We start from the raw sequence: 24,107 nt of genomic DNA on the forward strand, positions 1-24,107 counted from the left end.
CCAGCCAAAGATGGCGCAATCTTGGGAGATCGGGAGAGGAATAAAGCTGAAATATGCATGTTGGAGAAAAAATGCCGCCCATGTCGCCAAAATGCGCCACACGCAGAGTGAAAGAGACAGACTCTGAGAGAGGGGCAAGAAGAGCGGGTGAGCTTGGAAAGAGAGCACATCACACGGACATGGGTGCAACGCTAGTTCAGGTGAGTGAGTTAGAGAGAGTTGTTGTTTTTTGATTATAATAGCCCGCTCGGTGGTGGGTCCGCATTCACATCCACATCTCCCTCTCAGTATCTTTCTCCCCCAAAGTGCGAGCGAGAGGGGCACCACCATGACGCTGCAGTTGCATTCGAATTTGAATTTGAGTTTCCACGGAGTTGAAGATGCGAGCGCCAATTTTTGCGGTCGTTCTGAAGAGTTTTTTTATTTGTTTGTTTTGTTGGCGTTGCCTCAGTTGGAAGGGAAAAGCGTGTGTGAGGGGTACACAAGCACCAAATGCATTTTCATTCATAAATGCAGAAGAAATAAGTTCTGATGAATTAATTTAATTGCTCCACTGGTTTTGTTGAATCTTTTTGTTTCCCATTTTGAAGATCCATTTCCCAATATCATAGTTATCCTGGAAAGATGAACACTTTATTCTGAAGTTACTAAGATACTTATTTTATGAAACTTAAAACTTCATTACTAACAATAATAATGTGCTTTCTAATGCACAAAATAAAGTAGATATTATATTTATAAAGGGTAGATTACAGCTCACATATATTACTTTTTCTTAGAACTAATTGGCCGGCAAAAACATCACTTCTTGGGTGGTCCCCGCACACACTTTACGCAGCCTCTCGAATATTTGAGACTCATGGGGCGAAGAGGCTGCAAAAACAAAGGCAATGGGTAAGCAAAAACATCCTGCCGCTCATAATTTAGCATCGGGAACATGCAAAAACAGACATCATCGCATGGGGCAGCAACAACGGCCATAAAGCCAACAGCACAGCAATGTAAAGCTAACAAATTTGCCAACAGTTCGCGGCACGAACCCACACACACAGGAGCCTGCCACGCACGCGCTCCCCACAATCAAACTCACACACCCACAGAAATGAAAGCTCCAGCGGTCTGCGCTGCTGACGCTGAAGGCCGACGTCGCAGCGGAAGGGGCGGGGAGGGTGGGGCGACCACCCACAACGCTCGGCGGTTTCGGTTTAATGAAGGCAGCTACAAATTTATTTTTGGGTGGTCCACACTGCAATGAAAATAAACCACCGCAACTACAAAAACAGAACAAAAAACAGCAGCCGAAAGCACTTTGGGTGGTCTTTGCGAAAATAAAAATAATGGCACGCGAATAACAACAATAGAAATTAGCGAGCTCCGCAGTGAATGTTGGAGGGGAGTTAGCTCGATAAAGAAATAAAGGAGCACACTACCAAGATACTGATACTTTAATGTCTGCTCAAACAAGTGGGAGTAGACAACAGTTAACCCAAATAATTGAACATTTTAAAAACCTTTTTTGAAATGCAACCGAAAATCCAAGTTGTGAGTATATCCTAATGTTAAGAGGAAGTTTAAGAGTAGTTCCTAAGATTAATTAAAATTTACAAATAAAATGTAATTATAACTTTTATTTATAACTTCAAGTTGCTCTAACTTTATCTTAACAAATTTTAGATTTATTATGCGACTTATTATTTGCACGAACAGTGGATGTAAATAATTTTGCATATACATAGTGTTAACAAATTCAGTGCACAAATAAAATCAAATGAATACATTCGTTAAACAGTTCTTAACGAAATTTGTCTATGCTCTTCAAATTAAAACTGGGATTTTTTAAACTCTTTGAACAACCCTCGGTATTTTCGGCGTGGACATACCATTTGATCAGCCCTCGCAGGGAGCGTACTCAAACCAAAATGGCCGCAGACTGTTCAAGAGCGAAAAAGACTTTGGGAGAGCAGAACACCGTCTGTGAATGGGTCGCCCACGCACACATGCACGGATTGAGAGAGAGAGCGTGGCGTGCGCTCGGCTCGCCTAATGAAGTTGTTGGCCTGGCATGGACTGGCTGGCGTGCCGCATCCACGAGATACAGATACATCTCTCAGACTGCGTGCGATCCTCGAACGAAACGGTTGTGAGTGCGGAGCGCGGCGACTTGGAATTTTTGTATTTTCGACTGCTGGCACTCTCGGTGTGTGGTATACCAACTAGATAAATAGCACAGAACTCGTGGAAAAGCCAAGATATTGTATCTCACGGATGCGAGGCGCAGTTCGTGGATTAAATGCCAGGCAGCAACAACAGCCAGCCATCCAGTGTTCAAGTGTGTGTGCGTCGCAGAGTGTAAAGTAAAGTAAAGGTAAAAGAGCGGAGGGCGAGAGAAAACCGAAAACATGAGGCGTCCGTCAGTCGCTTTTCCATGTGTAATTGATGTGTGAAAATTCTGTCAAATTCCCCCGACAAATAGTGTCCAAGATAAATCCCAAAAACCGCGTTTAAATCGTCGAAAAAAAACCCAGCAAAAGCGAAGCCATCAATCACAACAAAACCAAACAACACAAAGAGAGCTCAGATACACAGCGTGCGAGCGCCAGGGAGAGCGAGCGGAGAGAGCGTCTCTTCTTCAAAAAAAGTAAAGTAAAAATGCAGACTGCAGTGCAAAATGCAGCCAAACAAAGTACGAGCTCCCAATAACAATTGATCGAACCGAAAGTCCACGAACAATCCGCACACTGCCTCCCAAGTCTCACTTCCCGGACGCAGACGAACGGCAGGCACTGCAGAAAGAACCGATTCCCGACTCCCAGCACACTCCCCACTCGAGTCCGTCCGGAATCCGGCTATAAACATAACCATAATGGACCGCGACAGCCTCCCACGCGTTCCGGACACACACGGTGATGTGGTCGATGAGAAATTATTCTCGGATCTTTACATACGCACCAGCTGGGTGGACGCCCAAGTGGCGCTCGATCAGATAGATAAGGTGAGTGCCCAACTACAGTGGAAGCCCCATGAACGAACCCAAACTGGGTAATGGCGGATTTATGTTCCAAAACATCCTTACTTTTCTAGCCCCCTTTTAAGGATCCTTAAAAAATTCTCATGCTTTTAGTCCCCTGAAGTTGAAGAGTATTCAAGATTTGCAAGACGTCCTGCAAATAAAGTTACAGATTTTTTACGATACCTCCACTTAGGTTCGACTGTAAGACCGAAGCGCAGCGGCTTTTGTTTAATGCGGCCATTAAGTCGCCGGGACAGATTTCAATAAATTTTATTGCCAATATCTCTCGCAATAATTTTCGCATTTTTCGTCGTCGACGTCTTCTTTGGCAGTCGTTTCGATTTCATTTCGTTTCGTTTTCTTTTGCCCGCTTCTCTGGTTAATAGAGTTGTCTGATGTTGGTTCGCCAGGCACAGGCAGCCAATTAATTACAGTGATTAGCTAGAATCTACGTCCATTATGTGGCTAATTTTGCTATTTTACTCTTAAACCGAAAGAGCGTGCCCGCTAAATATGGGCATTTGTTTACAGTATACGTCTTTTATAGCTCCTTCTCTAAATGTTGCCATGGTAGATTGACCTTTCACACAGCAAACTTTCAAATGTGATACCGTGTTGCTGGCCATTTTTCTCTGTGCACTGCCTTCAATCCCCAACTATTTTCGCTGGGCCCAGATGGGTAGACACACAGCAGGACTTGGTACTCGTACTCGTACTCGATACCGCGATCGAGACCCGCCGGTCCGATTCGATGGCAGACGGACATATCCACAGACAACTTCATTACTTTGGCGCTACTGTGCGGAGTTGGCCCGACCGCAAGCAGAAACAGTAACAACTGCAACTGCAGCAAGCGCCAAAAACAGCGGAAAAGACTGGGCAGCAAGGCGGCAGCAGCAGGAGATCCAGTAGTGGAAAGCAGCCGAAAAGGCGAACGGCAAAAGCTTCGGCAGCCGCAGCAGAAAACAATAAACAACGCCAGCCACAACTTGCCTGAGTGCTGTTGGTGTTGGTTCGTATCTGTGTGCGGGTCCGTCCGACATGGGTGGGCGCCGAGGTCTCCGCGAGAGTCATTTCGTACGTGCTGCCGGGCTGGCCTGCCACCGCCTCCTCCGCCATCCCCAAGACCCCTCTTGCGAAAGCCCCAACATTTCTCAGATGCTCTGTGATACGGCTGTAGGGCGGCCTTTTCTTCGCAGATTGATTAGAAGCTTGCGTGACGTAATGCGCAATCTACATAAGCCTAAAACAATTTGTTCAAGTAGTTTTTATGACCACTTGAAGGTATATTTAAATAAATAATAATATAAAAAGGTTTTGAGACACGGTACGGCTGTTTACCATAAACTTTGAATTTAAATTTAATATTTAAAAAGATACTATTCTCTTTAAAGTATTTATTTGGCCTCGCCTTCATTTAACAGCAACAACAGTGGCATGCAAGGCCTGTATAATTCTTATAAATTCCACTAATAGGTTTACTAAACCTATGCTTGCCTGCAGAGCATCCGAATGTCGTATCTCCTTCAGGTTTCTAACTCAAAAAAAACAGTAAGCAATCATTTTACCCCTTGTCGTCGCCGATAGATTTTTGTTTGCTGTTGTTATTGCCACCGATGCAAATGAAGCAGGCAGATATCGTTTTTCGGGTTTGGTTCGGGCCATCGAATGCGGGTGGCCCAAAAAGCGGAACAAAATCGAGGCAAGGGAAAAATTTCACTGACGCACGCGTTTTGTTTTTGCTGCCTGCGCCTGGGCAGTGACTGCCAAACTGTGTGCCACTGCACTGAAAGGCAAATAAATAGTTAAGACTAATTTTAAAACTGAAGTGCTACATTTGTTTTCAAATATAAAGACACATGGGAGCGTATTTTGGAAAATCGCGGAAACTTTAACATTAATCGTTAGCAGCTTCCAAGTATTCCAAGTATCTTTGCCAAAGAAGGTATTAGAAACCTGCCCCTAAACGATTACCGGGCACAGCACGCCTTCAAAAGACTCTATTTTTCTGTGTGGACCTCAAGTTTTCTCGTCGGTTCTCTGGTGCTTTTTACAGCTTGATGTCTTCATCATTGTTGCAGCTTCAGATGCAGTTCCTTGGCGACCGCGTGGCGTGTCTTGCTCTGTTGTTGTTCCCCCTTTTGTTCCCGCTTTTCCCCTCCGAGTCGGTTTTCCCCTTGTTTTTGCCCTCCCGTGTGTGTGTGCATCTCAATTATTTCTCGTAAAGTCTCTCGGGGCTCGGTTGTAACGTGCTTTCGACTGTGCCCCATCCTGAACTCCTCTGGAAAGTTGTGGCAAACGATCGATCGTGATGGCGCCGACATCGTCAGCGTCTTTTGTGGTCGTCGTCGTCGTCATCATCATCGTCGATGGCGATTTATTTTAATGACTCAATTTAACGAAATATATTAAGACATTAAAATCATCTAACGAAGCTGGCGAGGGAGCGCAGTGAGTTAACTTCGCTTTTTTGGCGACTATGCAAATTACCCAATGCGATTATTATTATTACCTTTGTTTATTTACTTCTCTGGAAAAATTTCATTTTTTCTGTTGCTGGGAGGTCTGCGTTGTCTTCGAAAGGATGACGTTTTTATTCGTGATATGAATGCAAAATGAAGCTGAGAAATACTTACTCAGCGGAGATGATCTTCTAGGGGGTACGATGAATATTCGGCAAAGCTGAGCATTTTCTAACGTTTTTAACTGACGGCTGGACGGTCTAATAAGATAACTTAAATTCTGTACGTTTCGGATTAAATTTAAAAATATTTTACTAAAGTCTTTTATATATTTATTTTAAATATCCATTTTCTGACTTAAACATATGGAAACGCATTAGTGCCCGATAGCCTGTAATAACGTATCTTCGGGTATCTGTCGACTTTGTTTACGGAATTTGTCCATAAATCAAATGCATTTACAAAGAAAACACTTTCTTCTATTTTTACCAGCAGAAATGTGTTTGCATGTGTGCACCACAAATCATCCAATGTTTGTATCTTATAGTTTTGACTTAGAGTATCTCTCAGTTGCATCGAGCTGCCCGCTAGGCCTGTCCATCGATATTTATTTATTATTTACCCTAAGTCCGGCGACTGAAAATCACACAAGCTGAAATCTCATTTATGGCAATGCCGCACTATCGATGCAGGCCATGTACTCGCCCGACGCTCGTTGTATCTATAAGATACATATGAATTCATGAATGAAATCGCTTGTCCCTCCCCTCCCCTTCGCCCTGCCCATCCCCCACTATCTTTTCCCCGTTTGCTGTGCCAATTGTAAGGCAAACATACTGAACGCACACACTTTGCACAGGAAGTTGAGCAACATTGGCGGCATTTTGAAGAAGTCTTCGCTGGCAGTGGGCAATAAATTTGTTTAGTCATGCCGAGAGATGTCCGGCGATCCCATGTCCGTCTCGCTTTTTTCACAACTGCTCACGAAAAGCAAACACAAACACAAATATTGCTGGCATCCACACAGACAAGGGGCAAACATTTATTAAATTGAGATAGCAAAAACTCAGAGGAAAACATCTTCAAAAACAAAAACCAGTAGCACGTTGGCACAAACTTTGAAATTGACCAGAAGCGGGAGGATCTTAATTAATGGAGTAAACAAGAAAATTGAACTAAGGTATTATTGCCCTATTGGATAAACAATAAATTAATTAAATAATCAATAAATAATAAATTAATTGAAGAAAATCATTGATTGTATTTTTAACAACATTTTAAATTGTTCGGTCTCAATGGAAAATTACAAAAGTTACCTTACTAAAGATCGTTATAGAAATGGGAAAATACCTGCTCTATTATTTAAGTAAACAGTATATTTTTATTGTAGGATAGGCATTCCTTACCTTGTAGGTTATGAAGCAATCGTCTCCAAATATCATGTTTTTTGGGACACCAGCGCTCTTCTTTCCTTTACAAATCAACACAGTTCGGAGACTAAATATTTAATCAAGACCCCAACCTATGCCAGATAACACTGCCTATTGACTTTCAGACCGTAAGTCAAATATTATAATTTTCAGATCGTTATCTGCTTGATAAGATCTCGACCGCGGTAGGCGTAAGGCAAATAAATCATTGTCACACTCGCGATCAATATTGGTTATTCGATATTTTCAAGTGGCGGGGGGAGATCAGAGGTCCGTGGCCCCACGCGAAATACACTTCTGGGATATACAATTAATACTTTGAGATATTTACGAGCACGGCGTACCGAAAAATAAAAATGAGGACGGGAAGGAAGATCAAAGGCATTGGACCGCAAGGAAGGGCGGGGGTGAGTCTGGATCTCAAGTGGAGAGTGGAGGGCAATCCTTGAGCAAACTCCCCCGAGGAGTGACACAGATAGGAGCGGAGAGATACCTGCATAAATTGCCATTCCCGTTCAGAGGGTAGCATAGATCCATCGATGGGTTTTCGCTTCCCAGAAGGCCGCCGAACAATGTCGATGAAGATATCTCACGCCTACAGGCGTTTCCGGCTTAGGGTTTCGAGAGGGAATGGGACCTCGGCGGAGAAGGAGAGGAAGTGCTTAACAAGTTAGCTGTAATTTGACATGCTGGGCATGTTGAAAGCAAAACAAGATAAGGTGTGTACGCCTAGAAATTGTCCACTTCTGGGAAATGGCATCTCCTGTACAAGGATATTTCGAGTGCGCCTGGGGAAAACACTCAGGATCATATTAGAAAACAACAGTCCGCTATGCCTTCTTGTAAAAGCCAAATAACTTTTAAGCCAATTATTTCTGAGAGATATATATGACATCATAGGTCTGCTTTCGACCCTGTTCCTATACATTCTGCGACCATTTAATCGGATTCCAGGGGTCGCTCGCTCCACCCCACTCCTAAACAGCGCTGCAGTCTCGCTTTACATAATCCTCTGACCCACTATGCGGGGCTTGAACTCATTCCCCCGAACGAGCCCAATGGCCCACATAACTCCCACTCGGTGATCCCACAATTGACAGCTTCATCTGCCGGGCCGCACACACTCGACGCACCAACGTGGCCGACTTGACTCGATCTGCCATCTGCCGCTGGCGCGGGGAACTGGAACTCGCAAGTAAGGAAAACAAAAACCCACAAAAAGTGAGGGAAAAAATGAAAATAAACCGAGAAAAAACACGAAACGCTGTTGTACAGACGGCCACGGCTTGGGCTTCATTAGGGACGGGACGGCAACGACTTTGGCCGAGAGACGAGCCGCACATAAAACTGTTATTGTCTTCATCAGTCTGAGGTCTCGGCGAAGCAAGACATAACAACGGCCGACAGAGAGAGAGAAGAAAATCAGGAGAATTATGAAGACATTAACTCGACCACACAGCACGCGGCCGAACCTATACCTACATACACCCGTACCCAGGCCCAGGCCCAGGCCCGAAACCCCGAAACCCCAGAGAGGGGCTTACTTGCGATCAAGACCTAGAGCCGGACCAGAAACAAAAAGGTATTCTGCGGGGACACAGTGACAGAGAGCGAATACCGGAAAGAAACATTCGAGCAATAATCACGGAATTCACTGAAAAAGCAGTTAACGGACAGACGGACAAGACTCCGCTGAGCGGACGCGAGCTCGAGCTCGAACTCGAGCTCGGAGCGACCCGATACGATACCAGACGAAAACGATCGGGAGTGGAATGGAGTGCGTGTGTACCTGTGAGGGCCGGCGGCCAGGTAGGCTGCGTTTTCGATTTTCGGGCGAAGTAATAAAGAAATTAAAATTGTTCGGCCTCTGCGGATCGCAGCGCAGGTGAACTTTGCTTTGCTTCAGTTGAAATCGCAGTGATTACAAAACTTTCCTGACGTCCTGACAGACTGCCGGAGGAGAGAGGGTACATGATAGGGAGCTATGTCGGTGGTCCTCGGCTCTTTGCACCTGGCGCTTCTGGAGTTAACTGTAAACCGTCTGCAGGCCGCTCACCTGAGCCGCACTGTGACCTTCAAACCTTTTTTAACGATTTTTTTACGGGTATGCAAATGTATCTTTTTCGGGCTCGGTGCAAAAGTGAAGAGCATAAAATGGTAATAAATGCGGCAGGGTTTGCTAGTCACGTTTCGGGGCGCCATAAATTGGCGACAACGATTGGCGTTCAACGGTTTCACATTCGTTTGGGCCTCATTTTTAATTGCCTCGGAAACAATTTACCTTTTTGCAGCCAGCCATCTCGGCCATGCCAATGCGGCGGCCGTGTGTGGTCCTCCGAGGCGGCAAATGGTCGGGTAATTTTGTTCGGGGCGGTACAATAATGAACTCCGTGTCCTGCTAAAAATAAACATGAAGTCCCAGCGCTGACGCGGTATATCCATTTCCTTGGCTATTTTGTTTGACAGCCTCCGCAGCTGTGTGATGGCATGTGAAAATAAAATCAGAGCTCCATTTAAAGGCCGGGCGGGCGAGATGGGAAAAGTAAAAAACAAGATACCCGCGAGATCGGATGTGGCAATCCGCGAGATTTCGTATTCAAAAACGTTATCAAGTGGCGTATAACTTTAATGGTAGCTACAAGTTTTATGGCACACGCTTACGTGAGAAACATGGGAAAGCTGCGGCACTCGCACAGGCCCAGCGGATCGGAGATCCCAATTCCAATCCCATATATAGAGCAGTAATCCCTTGAGCTGGCATCGAAAGATCTCAAAAGATTCCCCGCAAGTGATTCACGCGCTCCATAAATTTGGCTGGCAACGGAATCGCCTGTCCATATACACAATTCCACAGATGCCCTATTCATATGCGATGTGTCTGGGTGGTCTGCCATATTGAATTTCATTTATGCTAAAAATGTTTTTTGTGGTTTTGCATTCGATTTTTATTGCGGCACAACTGGGTGCGCTCATACTTTATGGCCCACCGCACCATATACGAGCCGGGCCTCAAGTGGTTTTCAGATTTCCAAATGGCACGGAAAAGATTCTTTCATATTTAGAGTGCTTTCCGAAGCGGGCCGAGTAATTAAGTAGTCAAGCGCTGTGGGGGGCCCCAGGAAATTCGGTTTTTGGTGTTGCCCGCCGGTCGATGTGTCGGATCTTTTGATTGATTGATGCGTGATGCGGAGGCTCCGAGACTGTTTACAGAAGAACCAGATAGATCTAAACAAAATATTTGTTGTTTTACTTTGAAGAAAGCTCTGGCGCTGGAGAACGCATTCAGAAAGAAATGTGGGCATTTGTTTAAACATGCGAATGAAAAATAAATCATGCAAATGTGTCATATTTGTAAGATTTTTCTATGTAATTCGTCATTATTGCTTTGAGGGTCCTACTGAAAGTGCCTGCTTATGCATTTCTAACTTTAAAAATCGAAAAACCAAAAAAATGCCAAATATATCATGTTCTCGTTGACCTGATCATTTTAAATTGGTATTTTTCTCGGTGTACTCCTGATACATTTTACCGAAATCTCCGCTCTACCTGCACCTGCTGTTCCCAACTGCTGTCCTCTTTTTAGGCCACCATTCGTCAAGGGACGGGTCTTCGGAGCTTGTCTTCATCTATCCGTTTCTGGGCAGCGGATTAGCAGGCTGGAGTCCTCCAGTATGCTGTGTGTGCGCATTTCTAATGAAGCTGTCGCAACAGCAGCACAAAAGCGAAGTAACATTTTCATCTTAAAATGCAGCACGGAAACCCCGGGCAGGATCATAAATCAATGCGTGACACTTCCTCACAGCGAGCAGGGCTGCGGGGTGGGCGGACACGGAAAAAAAAACAAGAGGAGAAAATGCAGGGAAAGAGGCGCGCTAGGCAAAAACAGCCAGGATTGATGGTGTGTCACACGGATCGGGCAGCCGAGGTTTGGGAGGCTCCGAGAGGGACGGCTGCCGCTGACAGGCGCTGATGGCTCACTTTTGAGCCGAACAGTTGGCAAGCCACTGGAATGCCGGCCAAATCTAGATCAAGCTTATTTTTAGGCCCTGCCGCCCCAGGGGCCAGTGCAAAGGCACGGGCCGAGGCAGGGGCAACAATGTTTGTGGCAAGGATTCCTAGAATTTTGTGCATCTTTTGTTTGCGCACCTTGGCCGGGCACGGGGAGGGGGCACAGTGGTGGAGGAATTCCACGAACAGGTCGCCGCGGGCAGTCTCAAAGTGGATGTGCCGCCAACGACTTAATTAATGGCGACAAAGTTGGGCGCTCCGCGTTTGATGTTTCGTTTTCCCGCCCTTCCATTGCGGAAACGGAGCCAACTGGGCTGCATGGCAAGCAGCAGGAAGTGCAGGCATCGGAAGAGATCCCGTCCCACGCATACTGTGTACGCTTGTGCCCGGTCCTAGGCAAACAAAGACATTAGGCGGTGCATTATTTACGAGTGACTCCCGCTCTATCTTAACGGTAGTCGCAAAGCGCTCGAGAGACCAAACAATAAAGCCATTTCGGGGGCCCAGCTTTTGCTCCACTCTTTCGCCGGCGTTGGCCAGGGCCACAACCTGACTGGGCCCGGGAAAAATCTGGGAAAAGCGATAACAGGCGGGCGCAGCGCAGAGACGCCAGAGCGCAGAGCGCGGCTTCGAGAAGATTCGAGCTTGGGTCTGTGTGGAATGCGTTGTTTGGATGCCTGGGTTCCCGGCTTAGCTGGGTGCGCCTCACTCGCTGCACAGTGGGACCGAGGGGCTTTACCACTGCCTGAGTTCTTCATATTCAGAAAGAAACCCAGTGATGCTTCACAAGGGTACTTCCATGCTAACATGCCCTGTCGAACATTATATGAGTATTTGTCTATATTATAATGTAGTTTAGCTAAACATTATAAATTCAGTTTAAGCTCTTAAGCCTGTTTCCACTGTTTCTCTGACTGCTGGACTAAGCCTTCGATTGAGACGTTAGCGTTAGCGCGAGCCTCATTATTATTTTTTTCATGGTTCTTTTTGTTTTGGGAAAGGGGCTCAATTTCCGTGCAGCGCTGCAGCAGCTGGGGAGTGGAGAAAAGGCACGAAACTGGAGGTGGTTGGTCCGGAGGGAGCGGAGCGGAGTGGAGGGAGCCCAGTTCGAGCCAGGCCCAAAGCCGGGGCAGCGATCGATCCAATTGCCCAAGCAGGCGATTATAGGTTCGCCTTTTTTCGGCCCGCCAATGACGACAGCGGTGTCTTGTGTTGTTTTTGTGGTTCCATGTTCTGGCTCTGGGATCGGGCCTTTGGGTGGGGTCCCGAAGCATGGACGTAGCAAAGGGGGAGCCAATTCCAAAGGGAGCAACTTGTTAAAGCATTTTCGTACAGATTCAAATGAGCTGTTATATGTTTGAAATGGCAAAATCACAATAGCTGCCCCTTTTCACCACGCCCATGTGCGGATGGGTTGGCGGTCTGGCTTCGTTGGGAGCCGCACATATAAATTATATGGCCCCACGCTGTTTCGTTATAATTTTAATGCTTTATTTATGGCAGCGGAGGAGTGGGGAAATCCAAAAAAAACCCGAGTTCTAAATGTCAATTCGCTATTCCGTTGCATTTGCAGGGCAAGGCGCGCGGCAGCCGAACGGCGATCTATCTGCGATCAGTATTCCAGTCCCACCTCGAAACACTCGGCAGCTCCGTGCAGAAGCACGCGGGCAAGGTGCTGTTCGTGGCGATCCTGGTGCTGAGCACCTTCTGCGTCGGCCTGAAGAGCGCCCAGATCCACTCCAAGGTGCACCAGCTGTGGATCCAGGAGGGCGGCCGGCTGGAGGCGGAGATGGCCTACACGCAGAAGACGATCGGCGAGGACGAGGCGGCCACGCACCAGCTGCTCATCCAGACGACCCACGACCCGAACGCCTCGGTCCTGCACCCGCAGGCGCTGCTCGCCCACCTGGAGGTCCTGGTCAAGGCCACCGCCGTCAAGGTGCACCTGTACGACACCGAGTGGGGCCTGCGCGACATGTGCAACATGCCGAGCACGCCCTCCTTCGAGGGCATCTACTACATCGAGCAGATCCTGCGCCACCTCATCCCGTGCTCGATCATCACGCCGCTAGACTGCTTCTGGGAGGGCAGCCAGCTCCTGGGACCCGAGTCGGCAGTCGTCATACCGTAAGTGACCAGCTACTTCTACTACCAACAACTAGCACACTACCTTAACTACTTCATCGTTAACCTTCGTGGTTTGAACTCGCGTTTTCTCGGTTATCTTTATCCTATCTTGACTGCCTTAGTTTATGTAAATCATATCTCTTTTTCCGAATCGCTTGAAGGTAATTTTAACCCAAGGTTAATCTTATCCTCCCTAGTAGAGATTATCTACACCTAGAGTAGCTTTGTATCTACCAATCTTTACAAATCTTATTTCTGTTGAAGGCTTATCTTTTAAATTATATCTTATTTACTTGGTAAACCTTTCCTTGAGATCTACTCTTCAGAAATTAAAAGCTTATATACGCCAAATATAAGCTTTTAATCTCCGGCTTATTGTCGGAAGTTTTGTATTTTATTGACTTATTAAATCCTTAAAATCCTATCTTTATAACAAGACAACGATTATTTTATCCTAAAATTGTTTTACTCTTTTTCCCCTCGCAGAGGCCTCAACCAGCGACTGCTGTGGACCACCCTGAACCCCGCCTCGGTGATGCAGTACATGAAGCAGAAGATGTCCGAGGAGAAGATCAGCTTCGACTTCGAGACCGTGGAGCAGTACATGAAGCGGGCGGCCATCGGCAGTGGCTACATGGAGAAGCCCTGCCTGAACCCGCTGAACCCCAACTGCCCGGACACGGCGCCGAACAAGAACAGCAGCCAGCCGCCGGACGTGGGAGCCATCCTGTCCGGCGGGTGCTACGGCTACGCCGCCAAGCACATGCACTGGCCGGAGGAGTTGATCGTGGGCGGGGCGAAGAGGAACCGCAGCGGGCACCTGAGGAAGGCGCGGGCCCTGCAGTCGGTGGTGCAGCTGATGACCGAGAAGGAGATGTTCGACCAGTGGCAGGATAACTACAAGGTGCACCACCTCGGCTGGACGCAGGAAAAGGCCGCCGAGGTGCTGAACGCCTGGCAGCGCAACTTCTCCAGGGAGGTGGAGCAGCTGCTCCGCAAGCAATCGAGGATCGCCACCAACTACGATATCTACGTGTTTAGCTCGGCGGCTCTGGACGATATCCTGGCCAAGTTCTCGCATCCCAGCGCCCTGTCCATTGTGATTGGAGTGGCCGTCACCGTTCTCTACGCCTTCTGCACCCTCCTTCGCTGGCGGGATCCCGTCCGCGGGCAGAGCAGTGTGGGCGTGGCGGGAGTACTGCTCATGTGCTTCAGCACCGCCGCCGGACTGGGTTTGTCCGCCCTCCTGGGCATCGTCTTCAACGCCGCCAGCACCCAGGTGGTTCCGTTCCTGGCCCTGGGGCTGGGTGTGGACCACATCTTCATGCTGACGGCCGCCTACGCGGAGAGCAATCGGCGGGAGCAGACCAAGCTGATCCTGAAGAAGGTGGGCCCGAGCATCCTCTTCAGCGCCTGCAGCACGGCGGGGTCCTTCTTTGCGGCTGCCTTCATCCCGGTACCGGCCCTCAAGGTGTTCTGCCTGCAAGCCGCCATCGTCATGTGCTCCAATTTGGCCGCGGCTCTGCTGGTGTTTCCGGCCATGATTTCGCTGGATCTGCGCAGGCGCACCGCCGGCAGGGCGGACATCTTCTGCTGCTGCTTTCCGGTGTGGAAGGAGCAGTCCAAGGTGGCTCATCCGGTGCTACCCCTGAACAACAACAACAGCGGGCGAGGAGCCAGGCACCCAAAGGGCTGCAACAGCAACAGGGTGCCGCTGCCCGCCCAGAATCCTCTGCTGGAACAGAGGACGGTTAGTTCTAGCAGCGGCCCCTCCCTGGCGTCCTTTTCGCTGGCCAACTTTGCCTTCGAGCACTACACCCCCTTCCTCATGCGCAGCTGGGTGAAGTTCCTGACCGTAATGGGCTTCCTGGCGGCCCTCATCTGCAGCCTGTATGCCTCGACGCGCCTGCAGGACGGCCTGGACATCATCGACCTGGTGCCCAAGGACAGCAACGAGCACAAGTTCCTGGATGCCCAGACGCGGCTCTTCGGATTCTACAGCATGTTCGCGGTCACCCAGGGGAACTTCGAGTACCCCACCCAGCAGCAGTTGCTGCGGGACTACCACGACTCCTTCGTCCGGGTGCCTCACGTGATCAAGAACGACAACGGGGGCCTGCCCGACTTCTGGCTGCTGCTCTTCAGCGAGTGGCTGAGCAACCTGCAGAAGATCTTCGACGAGGAGATCCGCGACGGACGGCTGACCAAGGAGTGCTGGTTCCCCAATGCCAGCAGCGACGCCATCCTGGCCTACAAGCTGATCGTGCAGACGGGCCACGTGGACAACCCGGTGGACAAGGATCTGGTGCTGACCAACCGGCTGGTCAGCAGCGATGGCATCATCAACCAGAAGGCCTTCTACAACTACCTGTCGGCATGGGCCACCAACGACGTCTTCGCCTTCGGAGCCTCTCAGGTGGGTCCCCTTAAGGAGCTGTAATACAGATACTTACATTTTAAGTAATTTTAAAATGTTAACTTTATCACTTCATGCTTATAATTTAAACACGATAATGCATTTTAAAATTACAATTTAAATCTCTTACACGATTATTAACAAACTATTGTTCCGGACATTTCATTGCTACAGGGCAAACTGTATCCGGAACCGCGCCAGTATTTTCACCAACCCCACGAGTACGAGCTCAAGATCCCCAAGAGTCTGCCGCTGGTCTACGCTCAGATGCCCTTTTACCTGCACGGACTGACGGACACCTCGCAGATCAAGACCCTGATAGGCCACATTCGCGACCTGAGCGTCAAGTTCGAGGGCTTCGGCCTCCCCAACTACCCATCGGGTGAGTCCATAAATATGAACCACTTAAGTTTGCCCTAACTAATGATTCATTTTTATATCCCCAGGCATTCCATTCATCTTCTGGGAGCAGTACATGACCCTGCGCTCCTCCCTGGCCATGATCATGGCCTGCGTTCTGCTGGCCGCCCTGGTGTTGGTCTCCCTGCTCCTGCTCTCCGTTTGGGCAGCAGTCTTGGTGATCCTCAGCGTCCTGGCCTCGCTGGCCCAGATCTTTGGGGCCATGACCCTGCTGGGCATCAAACTGTCGGCCATTCCAGCAGTCATACTCATCCTCAGCGTGGGCATGATGCTCTGCTCCAATGTGCTGATATCACTGGTGAGCATTCCTAAACTAATTTGAACTCATAAGAATCCTAGTTTTTTGAATGTGTCTAAAAGTATGCAACAATACATTTTGAACTGGGAAATACAAAGAATACATTCAGGGTGACGATTATCCTATATTCACTGCATACTCTTAGACACCTTGAATTGTATACCTTTAGTGAGTAGAATGACTCTCCCAATCTCACATTTAACCTTCCAACATTTTACTTATCCATCATCTTTCTATTTCCAGGGCTTCATGACCTCCGTGGGCAACCGCCAGCGCCGCGTACAGCTGGCCATGCAGATGTCCATGGGACCACTGGTCCACGGGATGCTGACCTCGGGAGTGGCTGTGTTCATGCTCTCGACCTCGCCCTTCGAGTTCGTCATCCGGCACTTCTGCTGGCTCTTGCTGGTGGTGCTCTGCGTGGGCGCCTGCAACAGCCTGGTGGTCTTCCCCATCCTCTTGAGTATGCTGGGACCGGAGGCGGAGCTGGTGCCGCTGGAGCACCCGGACAGGATATCCACGCCCTCGCCGCAGCCCGTGCGCAGCAGCAAGAGATCGGGCAAATCGTATGTGGTGCAGGGCTCGCGATCCTCGCGCGGCAGCTGCCAGAAGTCGCATCACCATCACCACAAGGACGTGAACGATCCGTCACTGACCACGATCACGGAGGAGCCGCAGTCCTGGAAGTCCAGCAACTCGTCCATCCAGATGCCCAACGACTGGACCTACCAGCCGCGGGAGTCGCGCCCCGCCTCCTACGCTGCCCCGCCGCCCGCCTACCACAAGGCCGCCGCCCAGCAGCAGCACCAGGGGCCCCCCACCACGCCACCGCCCCCCTTTCCCGCGGCGTATCCACCGGAGCTGCAGAGCATCGTGGTGCAGCCGGAGGTGACGGTGGAGACGACGCACTCGGACAGCAATACCACCAAGGTGACGGCCACGGCCAACATCAAGGTGGAGCTGGTGACGCCCGGCCGGGCGGTGCGCAGCTACAACTTTTCGAGTTAGCACTAGCACTAGTTCCTGTAGCCGTAAGCCCGTATCTGTAGGATTTAGCCTAAGCCGTAACCCTACTTGTATCTGTAAAATCCATTTGTCCAGCGGGTCAGCTGGGGACTTCACTTTCTGGGAGTTCAAACCACTGACAATAGAAATCACTTTGGAAGTTTAAGATCGCATTCCCCTAGTGTTCCTGACTTGCATTTCAATCATTTATATTTAAGACTCTAAAGCCTATTTGAAAGAAGGAATTATATTCGAGTAACACTATAGATAAACACCAAGCTAAGAAATGTATTTTAATCTCGAGAACCATCTTTATTAGATCAGAAGCAATCCAAGAAAAGTGAAAAGCCCAGCCGACCTGTGTGTATGTATATGTGTATGCATGTTAGTTAATCTCCCGAAGCCCGGTATTTGTAGAGCTGCCTTCCCCGCCCCTCCCTTCAAGAACGCCCGACTCCCTCGCACCACGCCCGCCGCCCCTCTGCCTAGCAGCTTTGTATGTATGTAGCCTAGCACCTAAGGAATACTTAAACTTAGAGATATTTATTGTAACACACGCCACACTCAAACACCCTCTGTACTTACATATAGGATTCAAAGCGAGATTCACCCACACAAACACACAAACTAGTAATTTGTAGCTCGTAATTTAGTTTAAATATGTACATAAAACACAAGGACTTGAACCAAAATAGTATCGCTTAACGGAAACGAAAGGAACGAAAACAAACCTTACCTTTACTAAATCAAACACAAAAGAAATCCCCTAAAAAAGGTACTTACAACCAAAATAAAACGAGAGTATAACAATGGAAACCGAAGCGAGGAACGATTGTAAACGCGGCATTTATCCATGTACATTTGTTGCACAAAGACTGACTGTCTTTTTTAAATAAAAATATATATTATACAGTTTTTTAAAAGCGAAAATCCTAATTTTTTCTAAACTTTTGGGAATAACATTTACGTTTGGGCGAATGTTTATTTTTTTAACAACAGGTAAAAAATGTAATTGTCAAAATCCTTCAGTTTTCCACGGATTTGGTGATTAGGAAATCGTACTTAACATTGTCTGAATATTATAATATTTCTAAGTGTTTTGACAACCCGATTTTTATCACAGAGGACTCAAATATAACGCTTTTCAACTCTATATAAAAATTTCTACCCTTGTCGAAGTACATTAAGTAGGATTTTTATTAAAGGCGATAGTTCGGAAGAGAGATAGACTTTAAAATCACTGTGAACGGCAGTCCGCGTAGTGACGAAGCGCATTCGTAGGGTGTGCAAAGGCGGTTACAATATATACACGAAGAACTCAAAGTCAAGTCAATCTACCGATTGTCAAAATGATTGCATACCAAAACTTAAAAAATGAATTTGTTTTGGGGAAAGAGCGGTGAAAGTATAAAAGCAAAAATTAGAAAATTTATTTGATTTTAATCAAGATTTTGGGGGACTTCTCATTATGTAAATTGTAGTTTGTTTGTCAGATTGTCCCAAAACGTCAAACAGCTCAAAACAACAAAAGATTTAGTAGATTCTATACATTTTCTTCACAATAGTTGATATCAGAACTTTTGTTTATTGTTAAGGTGTTAAGAGGTGTTTTTGCTTGATATTTTATTCATTTAAAAAATGCTCTTAAGCTTGTTTTGATGATTTCAATGAGAATCATAATCAATATGGTTAGCTGCATAACAGTTAAAATAATTCATAACGACTAGATTATAACCCTAACTTATGGTACATCAAGGAACGCCACAACCGAAGGCCTCGACAAACCTCTAACAATCGTTACTGAGGAAGCGCTAGGAAGTAGGCAAATATTTTAGCTTTTAAGATGTGATTTAAGATGTTACCTTTAAACGCACAATAAGAAGTGGAGAAGTCCAAGCCCTTAGAACGGAAAAAAAACTACTTTGGCTTCCAGGTAGATTTCATTAATATAACAGATTTCAAGAATAGTGCTTTAGTGGATTTTTGAGTACTTATACTTACTTATAGGATTAATTGTAAGTTCAATATTTTTATACATTAGTGAGCCACCCTGACACACATCGATACTATTTACTTAGCCAAGACATACGCCATAGTTGACGACCTTTGTAAATAAGTAAAACACGCATATTTTTATCAGTGTCTTTGGAAATTAGCGAGTACACCCTCCCTAGAGCTAGTTCCGTAAACTGGCGCTAGATGTCGCCCAAATGATTTTGTTAAGAAATTTAAGTGTTGCTTACAAATAAAAGAACACTTTAGAAAAATGTTTCAAAGCATGTTGCGCTTTTAAAAAACCTTATGTGATTTTCATTTTCGAATTCATTGGACCGAATTCGGGGCGATATCGATATCGAGCAACAACCTAAACATATTTATGTTTACTTTATCGATAGCCATGCCGTCCATCGAGTATCGAATATGGTTTTTCTCGCGTCCTGGTACCGAATACAGTATCGGTATCGGCATTCGCCGCAGTCTTAGTTTTGTGAATAGACTTCCACCGTACATTTTTTAAATTTTGAATCTACTGCCGTAAGTATCGATATATGTTATTTGTTATATATAAATATAGAATTCAATAAATATTTCTTTCCCGAAAAACGTCGATACACATTTTTTGTGTTAATAATACTATTTTGTCAAAAAGAACGTAATAAATTATTGTATTTCAAACTATTCTGGAATGTCGAGAGTTTTTTGGAAGAAGTGCTACAACTGTCTTGAGATATTATTTGTTTAGGCTGCGATATTAGCATATAACAAATTATTTTTAAATGCACTTATAGTTTATTAATTTTACTGAAAAATTATGATCTACATTTTCACGCAATTTTTAAAAATTCAGTTGGGCCGAAAAGCTGTGAAAGTACCGAGGTTTTAAGAATTAAATTCTATTCTTTGTTCCGCTTTTTGGCAAGCGTGAGGATGAAATATTATAAATTAAATTAGTTTAAAAAAGAAACACAATATATTACATTGCCTCCTTTATCGGCCTCTCCAGGATAGCCAGGGAGATCTGGGTCACTAGGAACGTAACTTGGTCACCGACAGAAGCCTTGTGCTTACGCCTCTGGTCGGACGGGGGACATAAAAAAAGGGTCTGTTCTAGTGACCAGCGCGTTTAAATCCATTATTAACAACGCGCAGCCGTTTTTCCTAATTTTTGATGAATACCATTTGAAACAAGAAAGGATGCTAACTTCGGCAAGCTGAAGTTCGTATATATAATCAACTTAGTAAATAATTTGTATACCCTTACAGAGGGTATAATGATTTCAGTCAGAAATTTTCAACGCATAAAGTATATATGTATCTTGATCATTATTTTAACATTTTATTAGTTCTTTAAGCTTCTTTACTTTGTTTCTTGGGGCAGTCTATTTATTTTTTATTTATTAAATATCATAGATGAAACTTGAAATTAAAGACGGGGTTCGAGAAGTGTTCTACTTTTAAAAGCAGAACAGTCTGCAAGAGTTTTTACTGCCAGCCGTCTGTGATGGGAACTCGGCCCATGAGGAGGCCTCCCAGTGGCTCCTCGGAAAAGGGGTCCCCACCAGAGGTGCAAAAACATCGATGTATGGAGATGTATGGATGTTTTTAAAAATTTAAAAAAATATTTTTGAAATAGATAAATAGACATACGGTTTTAATAAAATTAAAAAACAAATATTTATTTCTTTTGCCTTAAATTAATAACAACAAATGAGATCATTGGTTATTCAGATATTGGTGATTTTTGTTGATAAACATTAATTTATCAACAATATCCGGGTTAAGGCGGGTCCTGCGGTCGGAAATAATTTGTCCAGCTTTGCTAAAGGCTCTTTCAGACTCGCAGGACGTGGCAGGCACACACATACATTTTTTTACTACCTCTTTGAAGGCCGCCATACTGTTCGAAGACTCCTGAAAGTATAAATAATAAATAAAAAAATAATGGCAACACAATTTTGAAACTTACATTCCAATGGCTCGCAGACTTCAGGTTCGTTCGCAGTTTCCATATGACGCCTGAGCTCACAATGGCTTCAGAACGAGCTGTACCTGTTTTGGAATGCAATTTCGCTTGCAAGTTTTGGAAAAAAGCAGAAGATTCGGCCGGATTTGGTGGTGCTATTTTGAGCCACCTTAAACTTGAGGCTGAAGAATATCCATTTCAAGGATTTCTTGCACAAGCAAATTTATAGTATGAGCAAAACATGGTAGGTGTTTTAGAGCCATATCATCGCAAGCCTTTTTCATCGTCGCATCATTATCAGTAACGATACTTACAACTTTTTGCTGCAGCCCCCACTCAGATAAAACTTGCGAAAGTGTTGCAGCTACGTTCGCCGCCGAGTGATTTGTGGGTGTTGTAAGTGTTGCCGTTGACAAAACTGCTGTAACTAGCCCAAAGTTCGTGGTAACGAAATGGCACGTTACTGTTCATACGCTTCATTCGCCCGGGAAGTCCATCCGTCTGTTGTGATTGCCACATAATTGACCACTTTGAGTTCGCTTTCAAGATATAGTTTTATTTGATCGTACAACTTGGGGAGCATTGTGTCGCGGAAGTATATGCGGCTCGGCAGATTGTACTTTGGGTCCATTTGTTTCATAAGGTCACGGGGACTCCCACACTGTACGACCACAGACACTTGTGCGGGCGCCTTGCTCGGCTGGGGGTTGCAGACGGCCTGCTGAGGCGCTCATATAGGCATATAAAATTCCGCGAAGGTACCTACGTTTTTGTATATTTAATTTTAGTTTTTATTTCAATTTTATAATTTTAATTAGATATATAAGCATTAACAGTAAAAAAGAAAAAGTTAAACTTTTTGGTGTAATTAACAGGAGGGAGCGGGGTGGCATGATTTCGGGTGACAGGAAGAATGAGCAGAATAACACAATTCATTAAAACTTTAAAAAATGTACAAGAACACACCACCTCAGAGTAGGTGAGAAACCTTTTTATTTATTTCTTTGTAGATATTAACTTTAAGCCCCCCAATGTTTACCGTGAATTTATCTATCCCATTCCCACTCCCTTACCCAACCCATTCCCAAGCCCCCTGTTCCCAACCAACTCATTCCTTTCCCCATACTCCCACTGATCAGCCTCAGCCCGCGCAGGCTGCTGATGGATCTCCAGCTGCCCTGCACTTACCGCTGAGCTGCTCGCAGCGGTGCAGCCAGGGCTGAGGAGCAGCCGTCAGCGCCTGCTCCACCGCCGCCAGCAGCTGCTGCTGCTGCACCACCACCACCAAGAGCAGCAGCAGCAGAAGGAGCCGATGCACCACCACCGCCAGTGCTGCCGCGGCCATCAGCAGGGCTAAGGAGTCCTGCCGCACCTAGACCACGCGTCCACGTCGTCCATCCCAGTGTCCACAGGTGGCTAGCTGGGTGGGACAGTTTCCTACTGTCCCACCAGTTAGTCACTTGGACGGCACTGGCAGACAATGGACGATGGCGCCGCATCCGTGCTGGATGTGCTGCACAAGTGCGCAACACAAAAAAAGTCCATAGCCCACAACTGCTTGGCCACGTCCGTCACCTACTTCTGCCCTTTTAGCCCATTCGCTGCGGTAAGGAAAAACCCCAGTCGGCACAGAAAGCACTGTCCAGAGGAGGAGGCTACGGCCTACGCTCACGACTCGGCCAAGTCGAACCTCTTCCGGCCGTACTCCGGGCGTCAGCGGAGGGACACGGATCCCCAGAAGCTGGACCGTCTTCGCACGGCCATCTCCCTCCCGCCCTTGTTCGTCTACAAGCAGCAGGAGATCCGCCGGCAGGAGAACAAGGACAGGCAGGCCGAGGGCGTCACGATCTCAACCGCCTGCAGCGGTTGTAGTCCTCTCCCCCAAGGACTTGGCCCCAGCCCACTCCAATCCAGTGTCCATCCAGCCAACCCGCGATGCTGGCCTTCTACAGTACTAGCACTTAGCCACTTCCACTGTGTCCTAGCCTTAAGAAAAGCACTGCTGCGCACGAGAGAGCACTCATCTTTAGATATATTATACTGTTCCATTCGCACCGCCACCCACAACCCACATCTTCGTAGGCTAAGCCCAGATGTTTGTTACGCCCCTGTTATCGCGATATTATAATTATATTATTATTTAATAAAGCTGACAAAACTGATTTTGAATGAGATGAGGCTAAAGTTCTTTGCGAGCGGGATTTGCCCAAGCTGTTATCAGAATTATCCGATAAACAAAGTATGTAAGTATCTCATGGGACCGGCTTGGGATCTAGTCTTACCGTGATCGCATTCCAGAGGCTATTAACCGGATCTTTGATGGCTCTTTTATCACTTAACCATACAAGTTTGTATTTTTGACTTGATTTGCAAACGGATTTTGGGTGTTTTTTATTTTAATAGAGTAAAATACTTTAGAAGCGCTAGATAAATTAGGTTTTAATGTTTATACCAACACTTCGGTGTAAAATTAACTTATATAGTAGGTAAATGGTCCCAACCCACCGACTTGTAAATTTTAACAACGAAATAGTTTCTCCACAAAAAACAAATTACACACATTTATAGTAGTTTATAGTAATTTTACCATTAAATAGTAACCAAGCAACTTAAATATTTTTATAAGATATTAGCTTGATATTAACCTTTTAATTTTCAGGTAAAATTGGGCAATATAATAGCTAAATGGTTCCAAACCATCAACTTGTAAATTCTACCAACAAAATACTAATAATAATAATAATAATACAAATAATAATAACAAAGAAACACTTACATTTAATAAGTAATAGATATTAACCCTTTTTAATTTATTTATTTGTATTAATTTATTTTAAACAGTTAGGTAAACATACAATTCATTTGTGTACATGTCGATACCAGATGATACCTTTAAAATATTTAGAAAATGTATGCTGCTAATAATATAAGTATATAAGAAACAACTGATAAATATCAGAATAATTC

The 24,107-nt window shown here is 46.0% G+C and overlaps 1 protein-coding gene and 1 pseudogene across 1 annotated transcript; both read left to right on the plus strand.

Moving 5' to 3' along the window:
• The first annotated feature begins 2,125 nt into the window (after positions 1-2,125).
• On the plus strand, positions 2,126-18,106 carry LOC108029659 (protein patched). Its single transcript, XM_017102086.3, has 6 exons — positions 2,126-2,992; positions 12,484-13,037; positions 13,524-15,453; positions 15,628-15,835; positions 15,900-16,171; positions 16,415-18,106. Exons 1-6 carry the CDS (start codon positions 2,864-2,866, stop codon positions 17,177-17,179), a joined length of 3,858 nt encoding a protein of 1,285 aa, XP_016957575.2. The 5' UTR covers positions 2,126-2,863; the 3' UTR covers positions 17,180-18,106.
• Positions 18,107-22,620: 4,514 nt separating this feature from the next.
• LOC108029348 (uncharacterized) lies at positions 22,621-23,012 on the plus strand (annotated as a pseudogene).
• Positions 23,013-24,107: the final 1,095 nt, after the last annotated feature.

Source organism: Drosophila biarmipes, chromosome 2R (genome assembly GCF_025231255.1).
Source record: "Drosophila biarmipes strain raj3 chromosome 2R, RU_DBia_V1.1, whole genome shotgun sequence".
NCBI lineage: Eukaryota > Metazoa > Arthropoda > Insecta > Diptera > Drosophilidae > Drosophila > Drosophila biarmipes.

Bases quoted from the DNA above. Each gene is read 5' to 3' on its own strand.
- LOC108029659 (XM_017102086.3), top strand. From the start codon at position 2,864: ATGGACCGCGACAGCCTCCCACGCGTTCCGGACACACACGGTGATGTG. The intron at 2,993-12,483 runs GTGAGTGCCCAA...TTGCATTTGCAG, and splicing joins CGCTCGATCAGATAGATAAG to GGCAAGGCGCGCGGCAGCCG. The intron at 16,172-16,414 runs GTGAGCATTCCT...TTCTATTTCCAG, and splicing joins CCAATGTGCTGATATCACTG to GGCTTCATGACCTCCGTGGG.